General features: G+C 47.6%; 1 protein-coding gene across 3 annotated transcripts in view; it reads right to left on the reverse strand.

The window, feature by feature from the left end:
• ASXL2 (ASXL transcriptional regulator 2) overlaps window positions 1-19,824 on the reverse strand; it is a 55,896-nt gene extending 36,072 nt beyond the window's left edge. The window contains exons 1-4 of one of the 3 annotated variants that reach the window (XM_044288815.1): window positions 19,657-19,824; window positions 10,661-10,743; window positions 9,921-10,029; window positions 8,650-8,806 (exon numbers count right to left, since the gene is read on the reverse strand). In XM_044288815.1, coding sequence (XP_044144750.1) covers window positions 8,650-8,806; window positions 9,921-10,029; window positions 10,661-10,743; window positions 19,657-19,737 — 430 coding nt within the window. In that variant the 5' untranslated portion in view covers window positions 19,738-19,824. Of the gene's footprint in view, window positions 1-2,888; window positions 3,025-8,234; window positions 8,352-8,649; window positions 8,807-9,920; window positions 10,030-10,660; window positions 10,744-19,656 lie in introns of those variants that run through there. The other 2 variants (XM_044288816.1, XM_044288817.1) reach the window with 2 other exon arrangements.
• Window positions 19,825-20,700: the final 876 nt, after the last annotated feature.

Consider the following 20,700-nt stretch of genomic DNA (forward strand, 5'->3'; position numbering starts at 1 on the left):
GCATGCTGCGATATTATCTCTGTCCTGAAAAGTCAAAAAGACTGAACTGAAGACATCCTGATGCATTCAGAATGCATGGGGGAAAAAAAAGACCGGTTCTTTTCCGGTATAGAGCCCCTAGGACGGAACTCAGTGCCGGAAAAGCAAAACGCAAGTGTGAAAGGACCCTTATATGTGTCTGTCAGTTTTCCTTTGCCAGAATCTTTCTCGGCTAGGCTCTTTAGCCTGTTCTTCCAGCTTTTTGGGGGGAACAAGTTGAACCCAGTAAAAAGAGGGATCACCTACCTACAGAGGAGAGAGGGTGGGCTGGATATGTTAAATCCAAGGGTGTTCTTTGACTCCTTGTTCCTAAAAGTCAATTTTGGTAGTCTGGACTCAGAGAACAGCTCCCTGTGGGCGAACAGTGTCAGGGACTGGATATTGCCTTTTGCAGAGTCTTGGGTGCGAGGCCGCAGTCTCAAGAGGGGTCGGTTTACTCGTGGCTTCCTCCCCCAGTACCTGAACTATGGTCTCCGGTGCTTGAGAAACTGGCGGATTGATAAAGTGTGTATTGAGAGTAAGACCAGGAAAGAGCTGTACCTGACCATATGTAGGACTTTCTTTTATATACAGCCCGCATTAAAAGACTGTACAACAGTAACCTTAGAAGAAAGTCTGAGGTTTCCTAATGGAGTCAGGCTCCCTGCAAAATTTTTGACATAGCCTGGCTGTCCTTGCAGGGAAAGCTTTATGTTAAGGGGAATCTAAAACATCTGAGTGTCTCAGAGCGTAAGTGTCCCTTAGGATGTCAACAGGAGGAGACTATGGCACATTTTATATCTGAGTGCGAGGAAGGGCAGAAAATATGGCAGGAAGTATCCTCCAGGTTAGGGATCCCCAGACTGCGGCGTCTTACATACCCAGACATCATCTATGGGGTACCAGCCAGTATACCTGACATTGACCGGAGGACCATGTACCCGATTATATCAGTCATTAAATACTACCACTGGCATACTAGAACGAAAGTGTCCGTACATAGCGAGCCGTTCCATCGCAGGCAAGCGGTGACCCTGATCCTGTCAGAGCTGAGGTGGATAAAGAGCTTAGAATGTAGGAAAAAGGAGAGAAACAGGGTGTTATGGAGGAATGTACATCTGGTGGATGTGGCAGGGTTAACACACATGCTTTAGGAGACATGTTATCTACACTAAATGCGTTAAGCAATTGCTTTTCAATGGCTTTTGTTTCAAGAGAATGCGTTGAGTTAAGAAATTTGAGTTAAGAATGTGTGTGTTACCCCTGCTACATCTGTATGGTGGAGGCGGACTTATCTGTTGTGTTTATTACTCATTTATTAACTTTCTTTCCCTTTAATAGCAATGGACTACTGTTAAGTTAAAGAGGACCTTTCAGTGGAATAAAAAATCTAAACTAACTATATACAGACATGTAGAGCGGCGCCCAGGGACCCCCCTGCACTTAATGTTATCCCTGGGCGCCGCTCCGTTCTCCCGGTATAGCCTCCGGTATCTTCATAGTTAGGCTCCACCCAGGGGAACCTGCCGTTGTCTCATTCTCCCATGCTGTAGAAATGGCCAATCGCAGCGCTCAGCTTATAGCCTGAGAGAAAAAAAAGCCTCTCAGGCTATGAGCGGAGCGCTGCGATTGGCCAGCGCTGCAGCATGGGAGAGGGAGGCGCCGGCAGGTTCCCCTGGGTGGAGCCTAACTGTGAAGATACCAGAGGCTATACCGGGAGAAAGGAGCGGCGCCCGGGGATAACAGTAAGTGCAGGTGGGGTCCCTGGGCGCCGCTCTACATGTCTGTGTAGTTAGTTTAGAAGTTTTATTCTAGTGAAAGGTCCTCTTTAAAATTATTATCATTATTATTTATACCGTTGGATATGTACGATTTCTGGTAAATGACCATTGTTTCTGTTCATTCAGATTGAATATATTGTTATGTTTGTTTATACTAATAAAAATTGCCTCCTATGTACAGGAATATGACTACTATAATACTGCCTCCTATGTACAAGAATATAACTACTATAATACTGCTCCTATGTACAAGAATATAACTACTATAATACTGCTCCTATGTACAAGAATATAACTACTATAATACTGCTCCAATGTACAAGAATATAACTACTATAATACTGCCTCCTATGTACAAGAATATAACTACTATAATACTGCCTCCTATATACAAGAATATAACTACTATAATACTGCCTCCTATGTACAAGAATATAACTACTATAATACTGTCTGCTATGTACAAGAATATAACTCCTATAATACTGCCTCCTATGTACAAGAATATAACTACTATAATACTGCTCCTATGTACAAGAATATAACTACTATAATACTGCTCCTATATACAAGAATATAACTACTATAATACTGCTCTTATGTACAAGAATATAACTACTATAATACTGCTCCTATGTACAAGAATATAACTACTATGATACTGCTCCAATGTACAAGAATATAATTACTATAATACTGCTCCTATGTACAAGAATATAACTACTATAATACTGCTCCTATGTACAAGAATATACCTACTATAATACTCCTCCTATGTACAAGAATATAACCACTATAATACTGCTCCTATGTACAAGAATATAACCACTATAATACTGCTCCTATGTACAAGAATATAACTACTATAATACTGCCTCCTATGTACAAGGATATAACTACTATAATACTGCCTCCTATGTACAAGAATATAACCACTATAATACTGCTCCTATGTACAAGAATATTACTACTATAATACTGCCTCCTATGTGCAGGAATATACTATAATACTGTCTGCTATGTGGAATTTGAGGAACAGTGTGTGACACTGGCACTATAGTTGTGTACTATACCTGCGGTAGACCTTACCCATAGGTAGCTGGATATGAGGCTATGACAACACCTCTTGGTCCCTCATACCGCGCACTCAGTAAATCTTCATACAGAATACAGACCTCTCACCAGGCAGATCAGACTATTGGCCACACATGGGGTCCCTGGTACTTTCTATCTAGATAGCTCATTTCCAGGAATGTATGCGGTCGCGCTATGAATGAAACACGCGGTGCTTGCCGTCCGCTGCTCCTGGGACTATATATAGTATGTAACGCCGGCGCCCAGTAAATCTGTGATGTCAGAGGCTCAAAATACCTCAGAGATCCAGTGTTAAGACCCAGACGTCAGGCTCTGCAGGAGAATGGAAGCTGTACATGTGCAGGTCCATATCCACAAGGACAACGCTTACATATTCTCCGCATAACATGACATGTATCTCATAAGCAAGGCCTCGTTCACGCACTGCATTTTATTGTGTACATACAGTCCTGATCAAAAGTTTAAGACCACTTGAAAAATGGCAAAAAAATCCTATTTAGCATGGCTGGATCTCAACAAGGTTCCAAGTAGAGCTTCAACATGCAACAAGAAGAAATGGGAGTGAGACAAAACATTTTTTGAGCATTCAATTTAATGAAAACAACGAATAAACTGAAACAGGCTGTTTTTCAGCTGATCAAAATTTTAGGACCACACCTCCAAAAAAAAACTAAACCCCCCCAAAACAGAAATCCAACTTCCAAACATGAACCCAGTAATGAGTAGCTCCGCCGTTATTGTTTCGGCATGCTCGATGCAAGCGTTTCCATGAGGTGAGTGGGAACATTTCTCCAAGTGGTGAAGACGGCCGCACGAAGGCCATCTACTGTCTGGAACTGTTGTCCATTTTTGTAAACTTCCCTTGCCATCCATCCCCAAAGGTTCTCAATTGGATTTAGATCAGGGGAACACGCAGGATGGGCCAAAAGAGTGATGTTATTCTCTTGGAAGAAGTCCCTTGTCCTGCGGGCATTGTGTACTGTAGTGTTGTCCTGTTGAAAAACCCAGTCGTTACCACACAGACGAGGGCCCTCAGCCATGAGGAATGCTCTGCAACATCTGGACATAGCCAGCGGCCGTTTGACGCCCCTGCACTTCCTGAACTCCATTGTTCCACTGAAGGTAAAAGCACCCCAGACCATTATGGCGCCCTATCCACTGTGGCGCGTAGAAAACATCTCAGGTGGGATCTGCTTGTCATGCCAGTAACGTTGGAAACCATCAGGACCATCAAGGTTACATTTTTTCTCATCAGAGAATAAAACTTTCTTCCACCTTTGAATGTCCCATGTTTGGTGCTCTCTTGCAAAGTCCAAACGAGCAGTTCTGTGGCGTTCAAGGAGACGAGGTCTTTGAAGAAGTTTTTTGTTTTTGAAGCCCTTCAGTCTCAGATGCCGTCTGATGGTTATGGGGCTGCAGTCAGCACCAGTAAGGGCCTTAATTTGGGTCGAGGATCGTCCAGTGTCTTGACGGACAGCCAATTGGATCCTCCGGCTCAGTACTGGTGAAATTTTTTTGGGGTCTTCCACTTGACTTTTTTGTTCCATAACCCTCAGGATCATTTAAGAAATTCCAAATGACTGTCTTCCTGCGTCCCACCTCAGCAGCGATGGCGCGCTGTGAGAGACCCTGCTTGTGCAGTTCAACAACCCGACCACGTTCAAAAAGGGAGAGTTTTTTTGCCTTTGCCATCACAATGTGTGACTACCTGACAGAAAGTGACAATGAATCCACATCTTTGCACAGATTTGGCCTTTTAAAGGCATGTGGTCCTAAAATTGGGATCAGCTGAAAAACAGCCTGTTTCAGTTTAATCATTATTTTCAATTAATTGAATGCTCAAAAAATGTTCTGTCTCACTCCCATCTCTTCTTGTTGCATGTTGAAGCTCTACTTGGAACCTTGTTTAGATCCAACAATATGATAATGTAATATGATTTTTTGCCATTTTTCAAGTGGTCTTAAACTTTTGATCAGGACTGTATATTAAAATGCAAATCCCGGTATTGTATCAAACTGGGTGAAAAAGTATTGAATAAATATCGAAATTTGGATACCTGGTGCAACTATTGTACATACATTACTTATCCTGTACTGATCCTGAGTTACATCCTGTATTATACTCCAGAGCTGCACTCACTATTCTGCTGGTGGAGTCACTGTGTACATACATTACTTATCCTGTACTGATCCTGAGTTACATCATGTATTATACTCCAGAGCTGCACTCACTATTCTGCTGGTGGAGTCACTGTGTACATACATTACTTATCCTGTACTGATACTGAGTTACATCCTGTATTATACTCCAGAGCTGCACTCACTATTCTGCTGGTGCAGTCACTGTGTACATACATTACTTATCCTGTACTGATCCTGAGTTACATCCTGTATTATACTCCAGAGCTGCACTCACTATTCTGCTGGTGCAGTCACTGTGTACATACATTACATTACTTATCCTGTACTGATCCTGAGTTACATCCTGTATTATACTCCAGAGCTGCACTCACTATTCTGCTGGTGGAGTCACTGTGTACATACATTACTTATCCTGTACTGATCCTGAGTTACATCCTGTATTATACTCCAGAGCTGCACTCACTATTCTGCTGGTGGAGTCACTGTGTACATACATTACTTATCCTGTACTGATCCTGAGTTACATCATGTATTATACTCCAGAGCTGCACTCACTATTCTGCTGGTGGAGTCACTGTGTACATACATTACTTATCCTGTACTGATACTGAGTTACATCCTGTATTATACTCCAGAGCTGCACTCACTATTCTGCTGGTGCAGTCACTGTGTACATACATTACTTATCCTGTACTGATCCTGAGTTACATCCTGTATTATACTCCAGAGCTGCACTCACTATTCTGCTGGTGCAGTCACTGTGTACATACATTACATTACTTATCCTGTACTGATCCTGAGTTACATCCTGTATTATACTCCAGAGCTGCACTCACTATTCTGCTGGTGGAGTCACTGTGTACATACATTACTTATCCTGTACTGATCCTGAGTTACATCCTGTATTATACTCCAGAGCTGCACTCACTATTCTGCTGGTGGAGTCACTGTGTACATACATTACTTATCCTGTACTGATCCTGAGTTACATCATGTATTATACTCCAGAGCTGCACTCACTATTCTGCTGGTGGAGTCACTGTGTACATACATTACTTATCCTGTACTGATACTGAGTTACATCCTGTATTATACTCCAGAGCTGCACTCACTATTCTGCTGGTGCAGTCACTGTGTACATACATTACTTATCCTGTACTGATCCTCAGTTACATCATGTATTATACTCCAGAGCTGCACTCACTATTCTGCTGGTGCAGTCACTGTGTACATACATTACTTATCCTGTACTGATGCTGAGTTACATCCTGTATTATACTCCAGAGCTGCACTCACTATTCTGCTGGTGCAGTCACTGTGTACATACATTACTTATCCTGTACTGATGCTGAGTTACATCCTGTATTATACTCCAGAGCTGCACTCACTGTTCTGCTGGTGCAGTCACTGTGTACATACATTACTTATCCTGTACTGATCCTGAGTTACATCCTGTATTATACCCCAGAGCTGCACTCACTATTCTGCTGGTGCAGTCACTGTGTACATACATTACTTATCCTGTACTGATCCTGAGTTACATCCTGTATTATACCCCAGAGCTGCACTCACTATTCTGCTGGTGCAGTCACTGTGTACATACATTACTTATCCTGTACTGATCCTGAGTTACATCCTGTATTATACTCCAGAGCTGCACTCACTGTTCTGCTGGTGGAGTCACTGTGTACATACATTACATTACTTATCCTGTACTGATCCTGAGTTACATCCTGTATTATACTCCAGAGCTGCACTCACTATTCTGCTGGTGGCGTCACTGTGTACATAGATTACTTATCCTGTACTGATACTGAATTACATCCTGTATTATACTCCAGAGCTGCACTCACTATTCTGCTGGTGCAGTCACTGTGTACATACATTACTTATTTTTTAATGTATTTTTTCGCCCGAGAAGCGTGCTTTCTACACACGTGCAACAAATATCATGCACTGGGTACGGTCCATCGCAGGCTGTCTGATCGCTCCAATATACCATTAAAAAAACTAGAACACATGATGAAATACTATAATACTGTCATACTGCGCCATAAACCATAACATCCTGCACAGTGATATCTACATTAGTACAGAGTGTAATATACAGACACACAACACACAGCTATGAACACATACACAACATGTATTAAGCACACACAATACAGAAAGGTACTGCTACAGAATGACTGCACATAATGCACACACCGCTGTGAAGACACTCACAGCACACACACTGGTATGGCGACACACAGATGTAATACACACAATACAGAAAAGATCAGCAAGAAACTCTATACTACAAAGACTATACACAGCTGAATACACAGTACACACACACACACACACACACACATCTATACAGACAGTACACACACACACACACACATCTATACAGACACAACACACACACACATCTATACAGACACAACACACACACACACACATCTATACAGACACAACACACACACACACACATCTATACAGACACAACACACACACACACATCTATACAGACACAACACACACACACACATCTATACAGACACAACACACACACACACACATCTATACAGACACAACACACACACACACACACACATCTATACAGACACAACACACACACATCTATACAGACACAACACACACACATCTATACAGACACAACACACACACATCTATACAGACACAACACACACACATCTATACAGACACAACACACACACATCTATACAGACACAACACACACACATCTATACAGACACAACACACACACATCTATACAGACACAACACACACACATCTATACAGACACAACACACACACATCTATACAGACACAACACACATCTATCTATACAGACACAACACACACATGAATAATCCAAAACTACACATTGCACAAAAACCAATCACACCGGCTTGGTGCACGGTATACATGTAAGTGTGCTGTGTACACACACATCACATATATATAACACAGTGTGGATGATGGGAGTGCTCTTCCTGTGGCTGTGAACACTCCCATCATCTCTTCAGGAGGAGACTTTAGAGCAGATAGTGCGGTAGTAGTGGAGTTTAGTGATATGTTACACAGCCCATAATACCGCACTATACATGATGAGGCGGGCGACCTAGCAGGGCTGGGTGCTGCAGAGCCAGCAGGATGCAGCAGTGTGGGGCTGGAGATGTCACTGACCTCGCTGCTGACCTCTGTCCATCCTCTGTGCTGCTGGTGCCCGGCAGATATGGCGGCACAGTCTGCGGTAATATGGGGGGGGGCGCTGGCTGTGCTCTCGGGGTTCTCGTTTTTTGAATATACGTTGAATCTTTTCGCTCTTATAAGGAAGTGGTTTGTACAGATCTGTTTCCTGTTTGTCACACGTACGTGCATCGCTCGCTGATGTCATCTGCACAGACGCTGCTGCCAGCGCAGAGGTGAGGTGGGCACTGCACTGACCGCCTTCACAGCTGCTCTGTTACAGTGTATCAGTGCAGGCACAGCAGCAGCTCAAATCTCCAGGCTGACAGATACCACCTGCGCTGAGACACTGTAACAAGCCAAGCAGCTGTGCGAGCTCCAGGCTGGAGGAGCAGCAGTGGAGGCTCCTTACCTTTCCTCTTCCAGCAGCTCCTCCTCGGCTCCTTGTTACTGATCGCGCTGGTGCTGCTGGTCGAGCAGCTGCTCTCTGAGCTCTGAGAATCGGACTGAGCTTCATTGCTGTCTTCTGAGCAGTCCGAGAGATCCTTCACCATGTCCGCCACGTCCTTCTGTAATACAAGGAGGAGACCCTGAGACAAGGCGGCCAGCAGAATAGTGAGTGCAGCTCTGGAGTATAATACAGGATGTAACTCAGGATCAGTACAGGATAAGTAATGTAATGTATGTACACAGTGACTGCACCAGCAGAATAGTGAGTGCAGCTCTGGAGTATAATACAGGATGTAACTCAGGATCAGTACAGGATAAGTAATGTATGTAAACAGGGACTGCACCAGCAGAATAGTGAGTGCAGCTCTGGAGTATAATACAGGATGTAACTCAGGATCAGTACAGGATAAGTAATGTAATGTATGTACACAGTGACTGCACCAGCAGAATAGTGAGTGCAGCTCTGGAGTATAATACAGGATGTAACTCAGGATCAGTACAGGATAAGTAATGCAATGTATGTACACAGTGACTGCACCAGCAGAATAGTGAGTGCGGCTCTGGAGTATAATACAGGATGTAACTAAGGATCAGTACAGGATAAGTAATGTATGTACACAGTGACTGCACCAGCAGAATAGTGAGTGCGGCTCTGGAGTATAATACAGGATGTAACTAAGGATCAGTACAGGATAAGTAATGTATGTACACAGTGACTGCACCAGCAAAATAGTGAGTGCAGCTCTGCAGTATAATACAGGATATAGCTCAGGATCAGTACAGGATAAGTAATGTAATGTATGTACAAATAGATTCCACCAGCAGAATAGTGAGTGCAGCTCTGGAGTATAATATAGGATGTAACTCGGGATCAGTACAGGATAAGTAATGTAATGTATGTACACAGTGACTGCGCCAGCAGAATAGTGAGTGCAGCTCTGGAGTATAATACAGGCAGGCTATAACTCAAGATCAGTACAGGATAAGTAATGTATGTACACAGTGACTGCGCCAGCAGAATAGTGAGTGCAGCTCTGGAGTATAATACAGGCAGGCTATAACTCAAGATCAGTACAGGATAAGTAATGTAAGCTACCAGTAAATAGCTGATCAGAGGGGGGTGTTGGATACTAGACCCTCATCGATTTGATAGTAATGGCCGATCCTGAGGACAGACCATCAATAACAACATCCTGCACTACATGCCATACAGAAGGTCCCCAGGGCACTTACCTTCAGCGTGTAGACTCCCATCCTGCCCGGGACCTTGTAGAACATGCCCTCATCACCACGGGAGTTAGTGTGCAGCATGGCATTCAGGCAGGCCAGGGGCGACGTGCCGCTGTAAGACACAGGTATATGAGGAGGGTCCGAGGAAAATACAAGACGGTTATACACACTGTACACAGGGGAGTATACAGGGATGATGAGGGTGATGGCACTACAGGAAGCAGTGCTCTGTACTCTAACCGCATGTGGGTATACAGGACACGATGAAGGTGATGAAACAGAAGCTGATTTAGTGGCACAAGGAGCGCGGCGCCCAGTGACAGGGAACACGGAGCACAATGTATACCGACAGCGAGCACAGCGTATACCGACAGCGAGAGTGTATACCGAGAGTGAACGCGGAGCACGGCGCATACCGAGAGTGAACGCGGAGCACGGCGCATACCGAGAGTGAACGCGGAGCACAGTGTATACCAACAGCAAGCACAGCGCATACCGAGAGTGAACGCGGAGCACGGCGCATACCGAGGGTGAACGCGGAGCACGGCGCATACCGAGGGTGAACGCGGAGCACGGCGCATACCGAGGGTGAACGCGGAGCACGGCGCATACCGAGGGTGAACGCGGAGCACGGCGCATACCGAGGGTGAACGCGGAGCACGGCGCATACCGAGGGTGAACGCGGAGCACGGCGCATACCGAGGGTGAACGCGGAGCACAGTGTACCCAGGATAATGACTGACCTGATCTCTTTCAGCCCCTCTCGCTGGATCACCTGCAGGATCTCTTTATGGCTCATGGGTGTGTTGTGGTATTTCTCCAGTACCTGCAGAGGAGTAGAGGATGGAAACAGTCAGCAGTCTGAGGAGAAGAGTATCAGTATACCGCTGACGTCCTTAACCTGAGAAGTGTTAGTAATGGCAACCAAGTGCCGTACATTTACGGTGCGGGATTACAGCTCCTGCTCCTCTAATCTAGCGGCGGGGTCTGGTACCAGGCTGTCAGAGACACCCGGGGACCTCATGAAGACACAGGTGGTTTATTTGGCTTTTCTTTCTCTCTGGACATGGTGCTCAGTGAGCGCCCCGAGGGGAACAGAGGAAGTGAACATGCTGATCGGGCGTGTCCTCTGACAGATCAGCTCTGCATGTGCTCCAACAGGTTGATATAATTTCCTGTCACAGGCAGAGCTGCAATCACAGTCTAGGATTGCACTATGCCCCCTGCTGGCACTGCTGTGCACTGCAGATTCTGCTGTTCCGCAATGTGGAAGATGTAGTCCTTACTCACAAACATCAGTCCCTCACTCTCCAGGAGAATACATTTAGGGATGTGTCAGAAAGTCTCCACCGGGCACTGAGCAGATTTGTGATTGCAGCTCTGGATGTGACTGGAGTATACAACGTTACGTTATTCAAGATCAGTGCCAGATTTTACCCTTATCATAGTTCATCTGACAGGTGAAGCATGTGGCGCTATAACTGTAGCCATGACATGTCGCTCCCACACCCAGCTTTCCTGAGTGACGAGTTTCCCTCGTTATGCAGTGATCAGTACTCCAGAGCTGCGCTCACTATTCTGTGTTCCTACCTGAAGAGGCAGCTTTGTCATTCAGGAGTATCAGAAAGCTGGGAAACAACTCTGTTGGGAAAAATACTGGTTGCCACCAAGCTTTTCTGGAGTCTTGAGTGACGAGTTTCCCTAGCTACAGTATGTAGTGATCTGTACTTCAGAGCTGCGCTCACTATTCTGCATCTGACATTGAGGAGTGTCGGAGAGCTGGGAAACAACTCTGTTGGGAGCCATATTGGTAGCTACCCAGCTTTCTTGAAGTCCTGAGTGACGGGTTCCCCTAGAAATGTATTGATCTGTACTCCAGAGCTGCGCTCCCTATTCTGCATTCCTACCCAAATGGGCATATTTGTCATTCAGAAGTCTGCTCCTTTGGGAGCAGTACTGCTTGTCATCCAGCTTTCCCAGGAACAGACAACGCTAAGAACTGAATAGACTGTGTAACAAAGAGGTGAGGACTCATTACTGGCCCCCACTGCTCAGAGGGCCCCGTGCCGGGGTAGGTCCCAGGGGCAGCGACTTCCAGGATAAATCGTCTGCTGTGTTTGGCTGTAACCCTGGAGCTGGTGTCTTGGGAATTTCTCATCTGCAGGCAGGATTAGGTCAGGAGAGCCGGGATCAGTCATCAGCCTCTAAGAATAACACCACCGGGTAAGTGGCCGCCGGCTGCTCCCATAACGATAACAACCAGCGTCATGCCAATACTGTAAATAAAGTTTTTTTGAAATGAACAAAGAGGTCATTAGACCCCTGCATGGACACCTTTCTACATACAAGTAGAACCTACTAAAGTCACTGAGAACATACATTATGTATCGGTCTATTGCCGAGCGCTGTGCATCCGGGGGGCATGCTCCACCTGCTGCTCCATTCAGACGAGGAACAGGACTCCCGTTCTTAGGTTTGGTGGGGGTCCTGTCCCTTGTCTATGTACAGGATGGTAGAATGGCGCAGTGAACGGATTAATTGTGACACCGTTGGAGGTATTGGGTAGTGAAGAGGTTAACGATGGAATCTCTATTGGTGCTGGGTTAATGATAGCATCCCTGGTGGTACTGGGTGGTGAGGGAGGTAATGGTGACATCCCTGGTGGTACTGGGTGGTGAGGGAGGTAATGGTGACATCCCTGGTGATACTGGGTGGTGAGGGAGGTAATGGTGACATCCCTGGTGGTGCTGGGTAGTGAAGGGGTTGAAGATGGCATCCCTAGTGATACTGGGTGGTGAGGAAGTTAATAGTGACATCCCTGGTGGTACGGGAGTTAATAGTGACATCCCTGGTGGTACTGGGTGGTGAGGGAGTTAATAGTGACATCCCTGGTGATACTGGGTGGTGAGGGAGTTAATGGTGACATCCCTGGTGATACTGGGTGGTGAGGGAGTTAATGGTGACATGCCTGGTGATACTGGGTGGTGAGGGAGTTAATGGTGACATCCCTGGTGATACTGGGTGGTGAGGGAATGATGTTGGATGTTGAAGGGTTTAATGGAGACCTCCTTGGTTGTGTTGGGTGGTTAGGGGTTATTAGTGACAACCCTGAAGGTGTTGGCTGTGGAAGGGGTTGAAGGGGTTTTCCAGGAGTTCAATACTGACAGACTATTTTCAGGATCAGGTCATCAATATCTAAAATCCAACACCAAGTCCCAACACCCCGCCGACCAGATGTATGAGGACGCAGAGCTCCGGCCACAACGTACCAAGCACAGTGCTGTACCGTGCATAGTGGTTGTGCTTGGTATTACAACCCAGGCCATTCACTTCAATGGGATTGAGCTGCACATAGGCTATGAGACCAATGAACCTGACATCTCTGGCCTAGGAAGAGGCTGCAGAGCTCACCGGAATGCCGAGGTCTCTTCAAACAGCTGATCGGCGGGGGTTCAGGGAGTCGGACCCTCACCGGTCTGATATTGAAGACATATCCTGAGATTAGGTCATCAATATATGAATCCCAGAAAATCCCTTTAGTGGTGACCTCCCTGGTTGTGTTAGCTGGGGAAGACAAAAATTGTGAGATTTCTGATTGTCTTGGGTGCTTAGTGGCCAGCGGTGGCCTCCCCGGTGGTACTGTGTGATGAAGGGGTTATCGCTGGCCTCCCCGGTGGTACTGTGTGATGAAGGGGTTATCGGTGGCCTCCCCGGTGGTACTATGTGCTGAAGGGGTTATCGGTGGCCTCCCCGGTGGTACTGTGTGCTGAAGGGGTTATCGGTGGCCTCCCTGGTGGTACTGTGTGCTGAAGGGGTTATCGGTGGCCTCCCTGGTGGTACTGTGTGCTGAAGGGGTTATCGGTGGCCTCCCCGGTGGTACTGTGTGCTGAAGGGGATATCGGTGGCCTCCCCGGTGGTACTGTGTGCTGAAGGGGTTATCGGTGGCCTCCTCGGTGGTACTGTGTGCTGAAGGGGTTATCGGTGGCCTCCCCAGTGGTACTGTGTGCTGAAGGGGTTATCGTGGCCTCCCCGGTGGTACTGTGTGCTGAAGGGGTTATCGTGGCCTTCTTGGTGGTACTGTGTGATGAAGGGGTTATTGTGGCCTCCCCGGTGGTAGTTTGCTAAAGGAGTTATCGTGGCCTCCCCAGTGGTACTGTGTAATGAAGGGGTTATCGGTGGCCTCCCCAGTGGTACTGTGTGCTGAAGGGGTTATCGTGGCCTCCCCGGTGGTACTGTGTGATGAAGGGGTTATTGTGGCCTCCCCGGTGGTACTGTGTGATGAAGGGGTTATCGTGGCCTCCCCAGTGGTACTGTGTGATGAAGGGGTTATCGTGGCCTCCCCGGTGGTACTGTGTGCTGAAGGGGTTATCCCGGCCTCCCTGGTGGTACTGTGTGCTGAAGGGGTTATCGTGGCCTTCTTGGTGTTATCGAGTGGTGAAGTGTTTAAATACAGTGGTGCTTGAAAGTTTGTGAACCCTTCAGAATTTTCTGCATACATTTGACCTAAACCTACTGTACATCAGATTCTCACACATGTCCTAAAAGTACATAAAGAACCAAATCAAAGAACCAAGTCAAAAATGGTCAATGTTTATTGAGGAAAATGATCCAATATCACGCATCTGGGACTGGCAAAAGTATGTGAACCTTTAGGATTAGCAGATAATTTGAAGGAACACGTTTGTGGAAAACCTCAGAAGAAGAGCTGTTGATGCTCATCAGACTGGAAAAGGTTACAAAATCATCTCTGAAGAGTTTGGACTCCACCAATCCACTGTCAGACAGACTGTGTACAAATGGAGGAAATTCAAGACCATTATACCCTCCTCAGGAGTGGTCGACCAACAAGGATCATGTCAAGGGCAAAAAATACAATACTCCTTGAGGTCACAAAGTTGCCCACGGTAAGCTCTAAGCAACTAAATGTCTTTCTCACATTAGCTGATGAGCCATCAGGAGGACCCTGAACAACAGTGGTGTGCATATCAGGACTGCAAGGAGAAAGCCGCTGCTCTCCAAAAAGAACATTGCTGCCTATCTGCAGTTTGCTATTAGAGCAATGTTTTGTGGAACAAAATAAAACTTCTTGGTGTAAATGAGAAGCATTAGGTTTGGAGGAGGGAAAACCTCATCCCATCTGTGAGACACGGTGGTGGTTGGATCATGGACACCTCAACCCATCTGTGAGACACGGTGGTGGTGGGATCATGGAAACCTTATCCCATCTGGGAGACACGGTGGTGGTGGGATCATGGAAGCCTCATCCCATTTGTGAGACACAGTGGTGGTGGTGGGATCATGGAAGCCTCATCCCATCTGTGAGACAAGGTGGTGGTGGGATCATGGAAGCCTCATCCCATCTGTGAGACACAGTGGTGGTGGGATCATGGAAGCCTCATCCCATCTGTGAGACACGGTGGTGGTGGGATCATGGAAGCCTCATCCCATCTGTGAGACACGGTGGTGGTGGGATCATGGAAGCCTCATCCCATCTGTGAGACACGGTGGTGGTGGGATCATGGAAGCCTCATCCCATCTGTGAGACACGGTGGTGGTGGGATCATGGAAGCCTCATCACATCTGTGAGACACGGTGGTGGTGGGATCATGGAAGCCTCATCCCATCTGTGAGACACGGTGGTGGTGGGATCATGGAAGACTCATCCCATCTGTGAGACACGGTGGTGGTGGGAGCATGGAAACCTCATCCCATTTGTGAGACACGGTGGTGGTGGGATCATAGAAACCTCATTCCATCTGTGAGATATGGTGGTGGTGGGATCATGGAAACTTCATCCCATCTTTGAGAAACGGTGGTGGTGGGATCATGGAAACCTCATCCCATCTTTGAGACACGGCGGTGGTGGGATCATGGAAACCTCATCCCATCTGTGAGACACAGTGGTGGTGGGATCATGGAAACCTTATCCCATCTGTGAGACACAGTGGTGGTGGGATCATGGAAACCTTATCCCATATGTGAGATACAGTGGTGGTGGGATCATGGAAGCCTCATCCCATCTGTGACACACGGTGGTGGTGGGATCATGGAAGCCTCATCCCATCTGTGAGACACGGTGGTGGTGGGATCATGGAAACCTTATCCCATATGTGAGATACAGTGGTGGTGGGATCATGGAAGCCTCATCCCATCTGTGACACACGGTGGTGGTGGGATCATGGAAGCCTCATCCCATCTGTGAGACACGGTGGTGGTGGGATCATGGAAGCCTCATCCCATCTGTGAGACACGGTGGTGGTGGGATCATGGAAACCTCATCCTATCTGAGTGACACGGTGGTGGTGGGATCATGGAAACCTCATCCCATCTGTGAGACACGGGGGTGGTGGGATCATGGAATCATGAGTGAAAATCTGATGTAGTTTTAGGTCAAATTTAGGCAGAAATATAGAAAATTCTGAAGGGTTCACAAACTTTCGAGCACCAGTGTAGATATCCAGGAGACACGAACCAGACGTGACATGTGACACCATCACCGCTCCTCCATCTGCAGAGTCTAATCCTGTAAAGCCGTCTAATCCTGGCAGCCAATCTGTCCGAGTCTCCAGCCCTGTAAAGGGGGCTTCCAGTAAGGAAAATAATGGTTTTAAAGGCAGGGCCGGCTTCACCCGTTCACTCCCCCGCCCGCCAGGTGCCCCCTGCGGCCAATCACTCGTCCTAGTGGTGATACCAATGATGGGGGTAGTGGTCTCAGAGAGGTGGCGCTCCCACCTCTGAGACCTGCTCCTATCTCCAGAACGGAGGGAGCCCGGAAAGTGACGGGGAGCGTACTGCGCATGCACATCGCCCTCTATTCATTTCTATCGGAGTTCCGAAAATAGCCGAGCGCCGGCCATAGAGGTGACTGGAGCGGCCATAGAGGTGACTGGAGCGGCGGCAGCGCTTGCGCAGTGTGTTCTCCATTCATTATTTCAGTATCTTCTGAACTCCCAAATAAATGAATGGAGAGCACCACACGCATGCGCAGCGCACTCTCCTTCACTTTTGGGAGCCTGTTCTGGAGATAGGTGCAGGTCCCAGAGGTGGGAGCGGCACCTCTCTGACGTTGTGGGCGTGTCCTAGCGATATGCTAGCAATGTCTGAGATGATAAAACCCCTTTAAATAGTCAGGTCTTGAGGTAGATGTGCTGGAAGCAGGAAACATGAGCAAGCGGGAGGACGTGAGCGACAAGGGCCAAACTGTGGTGACCGGCTCCGAGGATCTCCAGAGGGTCCGGCTTGGTGGAGTGCTCCCAGTATGTGGCAGTCACCAGTACCTACCAAATGTGGTCCAAGGAACGATAATCGGTGAATGGGAGACCACGAAGCGATGGAAGCCGCGGCCCAGTCTGATGAATCAGGTTACATCACTTATCATGGGGAGAGGACAAGCTGCGGGCAGTGCGACGCTCTGCAGGAAGCCTCCGGACCTGGCATCAGATGGACGTTACTGATCACAGCATGGTAATGACGGATCCATCAGTAGCAGCTTGCTGATGGTTTCCATGCAGTATTAGTATTCAGCCTCCAGAGGGCAGGCTGCAAGCAGAGGATGTAAACAGGAAGCATCTGCCCCTCACCGCTCCTTAACCCTTCCCTTCAGCACCTGTCACCTGCCCAGCTCTACATCCTGTTAACCCATTATATTCCCGGTCATACAGCTGAAATACCCCTCCCTGTTATCTCCATGTGCAGATTAACCCTTTCTAGTCTCCAATCCTGTCAGCATTAACCCCTTCTGGGTTCTGTCACCCTCAACAAAACTCTCATCCTAACCCCTCCTGCACCCTGTATACGCTGCAGATTAACCGCTTCTACACCCTGTATACGCTGCCAGGCTCAAGATTAACCCCTTCTACACCCTGTATACGCTGCCAGGCTCCAGATTAACCCCTTCTACACCCTGTATACGCTGCCAGGCTCAAGATTAACCCCTTCTACACCCTGTATACGCTGCCAGGCTCAAGATTAACCCCTTCTACACCCTGTATACGCTGCCAGGCTGCAGATTAACCCCTTCTACACCCTGTATACGCTGCCAGGCTCAAGATTAACCCCTTCTACACCCTGTATACGCTGCCAGGCTGCAGATTAACCCCTTCTACACCCTGTATACGCTGCCAGGCTGCAGATTAACCCCTTCTACACCCTGTATACGCTGCCAGGCTCCATATTAACTCCTTCCACACCCTGTATATGCTGCCAGGCTCCATATTAACCCCTTCCGCACCCTGTATACGCCGCCAGGCTCCATATTAACCCCTTCCGCACCCTGTATACGCCGCCAGGCTCCATATTAACCCCTTCCGCACCCTGTATACGCCGCCAGGCTCCATATTAACCCCTTCCGCACCCTGTATACGCCGCCAGGCTCCATATTAACCCCTTCCGCACCCTGTATACGCCGCCAGGCTCCATATTAACCCCTTCCGCACCCTGTATACGCCGCCAGGCTCCATATTAACCGCTTCCGCACCCTGTATACGCCGCCAGGCTACATATTAACCGCTTCCGCACCCTGTATACGCCGCCAGGCTCCATATTAACCGCTTCCGCACCCTGTATACGCCGCCAGGCTCCATATTAACCGCTTCCGCACCCTGTATACGCCGCCAGGCTCCATATTAACCGCTTCTGCACCCTGTATACGCTCCAGATTATCCCTTTCTACACCTTGCATAAATCTCTAAATTACCACTCTGCACCTGTAGCCGCATTAACCCTTTATTCACCCTGTATACCCCTCGAGGTTGAGGATTATTCCTTTTTGCATCTTGAATACAGAGTTGGGATCAGAGATAACCATTTATGTGCTTTGCATACAGTTGGGATTAGCATTAACTCTTTAAGTATCTTGTATACGGTGCTTGGATCACTATTTACCCTTTGTGTATGTTGCCTGCAGCATTCAGATCACTACTAACCCCTTTGTGCGTCTTGTAAACAGCTCTGGCATCAGGGTTAACCCTTTGTGCACCTTGTAAACAGCTCTGGGATCAGGATTAACCCTTTGTGCACCTTGTAAACAGCTCTGGGATCAGGGTTAACCCTTTGTGCACCTTGTAAACAGCTCTGGGATCAGGGTTAACCCTTTGTGCACCTTGTAAACAGCTCTGGGATCAGGGTTAACCCTTTGTGCACCTTGTAAACAGCTCTGGGATCAGGGTTAACCCTTTGTGCACCTTGCATACAGCTCTGGGATCAGGGTTAACCCTTTGAGCACCTTGTAAACAGCTCTGGGATCAGGGTTAACCCTTTGTGCACCTTGTAAACAGCTCTGGGATCAGGGTTAACCCTTTGTGCACCTTGCAAACAGCTCTGGGATCAGGGTTAACCCTTTGTGCACCTTGCATACAGCTCTGGGATCAGGGTTAACCCTTTGTGCACCTTGCATACAGCTCTGGGATCAGGGTTAACCCTTTGAGCACCTTGTAAACAGCTCTGGGATCAGGGTTAACCCTTTGTGCACCTTGTAAACAGCTCTGGGATCAGGGTTAACCCTTTGTGCACCTTGCATACAGCTCTGGGATCAGGGTTAACCCTTTGTGCACCTTGCATACAGCTCTGGGATCAGGGTTAACCCTTTGTGCACCTTGCATACAGCTCTGGGTTCCGCCGAGCACCATACACATTGCTGGTCAGGCTCAGCATTAACCCCTTGTGTCCGGCAGGGCTCTCTTCCTTACAGCAGGCAGTGCCCGGGCCCGAGACACCTGTGGCGGCTCCTGCCGGCTCTTACCGTCCTGGCGGCCTCAGCCCACGTCCTGCCTTTCTTCTTCCGCCGCCTCCTCCTCCTCTTCCTCCGCGCCGCGTCCCTCATGCTGTGTCCGGTTCTCCCCGGGTCGTTCCGCGGTTATTTGCCCACAGCTGCCATGTTGTTGGGGCCGCTACTGTACTGAGAGGTCATGTGACCTGCGTGACGTCACCTACTGTACAGCGGTGGCTGTCAAATGGGAGGGAGGGGCTGTCAGTTGATAGGCGTGGCTGCAGAAAAGGGGCGGGGTTCCAATGACGGAGAGCGCAGGTGTTCATACTCTCAACTACGCATGTGCAATGTATACACTAGAGTCACTGACTGTATGTGTAACGCATAGAAGGTCCAAGGGACTGTACTGATCCTGAGTCACATCCTGTATTATACTCCAGAGCTGCACTCTCTATTCTGCTGGTGCAGTCACTGTGTACATACATTACATTACTTATCCTGTACTGATCCTGAGTGACATCCTGTATTATACTCCAGAGCTGCACTCACTATTCTGCTGGTGCAGTCACTGTGTACATACATTACTTATCCTGTACTGATCCTGAGTTACATCCTGTATTATACTCCAGAGCTGCACTCACTATTCTGCTGGTGCAGTCACTGTGTACATACATTACATTACTTATCCTGTACTGATCCTGAGTTACATCCTGTATTATACTCCAGAGCTGCACTCACTATTCTGCTGGTGCAGTCACTGTGTACATACATTACTTATCCTGTACTGATCCTGAGTTACATCCTGTATTATACTCCAGAGCTGCACTCACTATTCTGCTGGTGCAGTCACTGTGTACATACATTACTTATCCTGTACTGATCCTGAGTTACATCCTGTATTATACTCCAGAGCTGCACTCACTATTCTGCTGGTGCAGTCACTGTGTACATACATTACATTACTTATCCTGTACTGATCCTGAGTTACATCCTGTATTATACTCCAGAGCTGCACTCACTATTCTGCTGGTGCAGTCACTGTGTACATACATAACATTACTTATCCTGTACTGATCC

Source organism: Bufo gargarizans, chromosome 4, assembly GCF_014858855.1.
Source record: "Bufo gargarizans isolate SCDJY-AF-19 chromosome 4, ASM1485885v1, whole genome shotgun sequence".
Taxonomy (NCBI): Eukaryota; Metazoa; Chordata; class Amphibia; order Anura; family Bufonidae; genus Bufo; species Bufo gargarizans.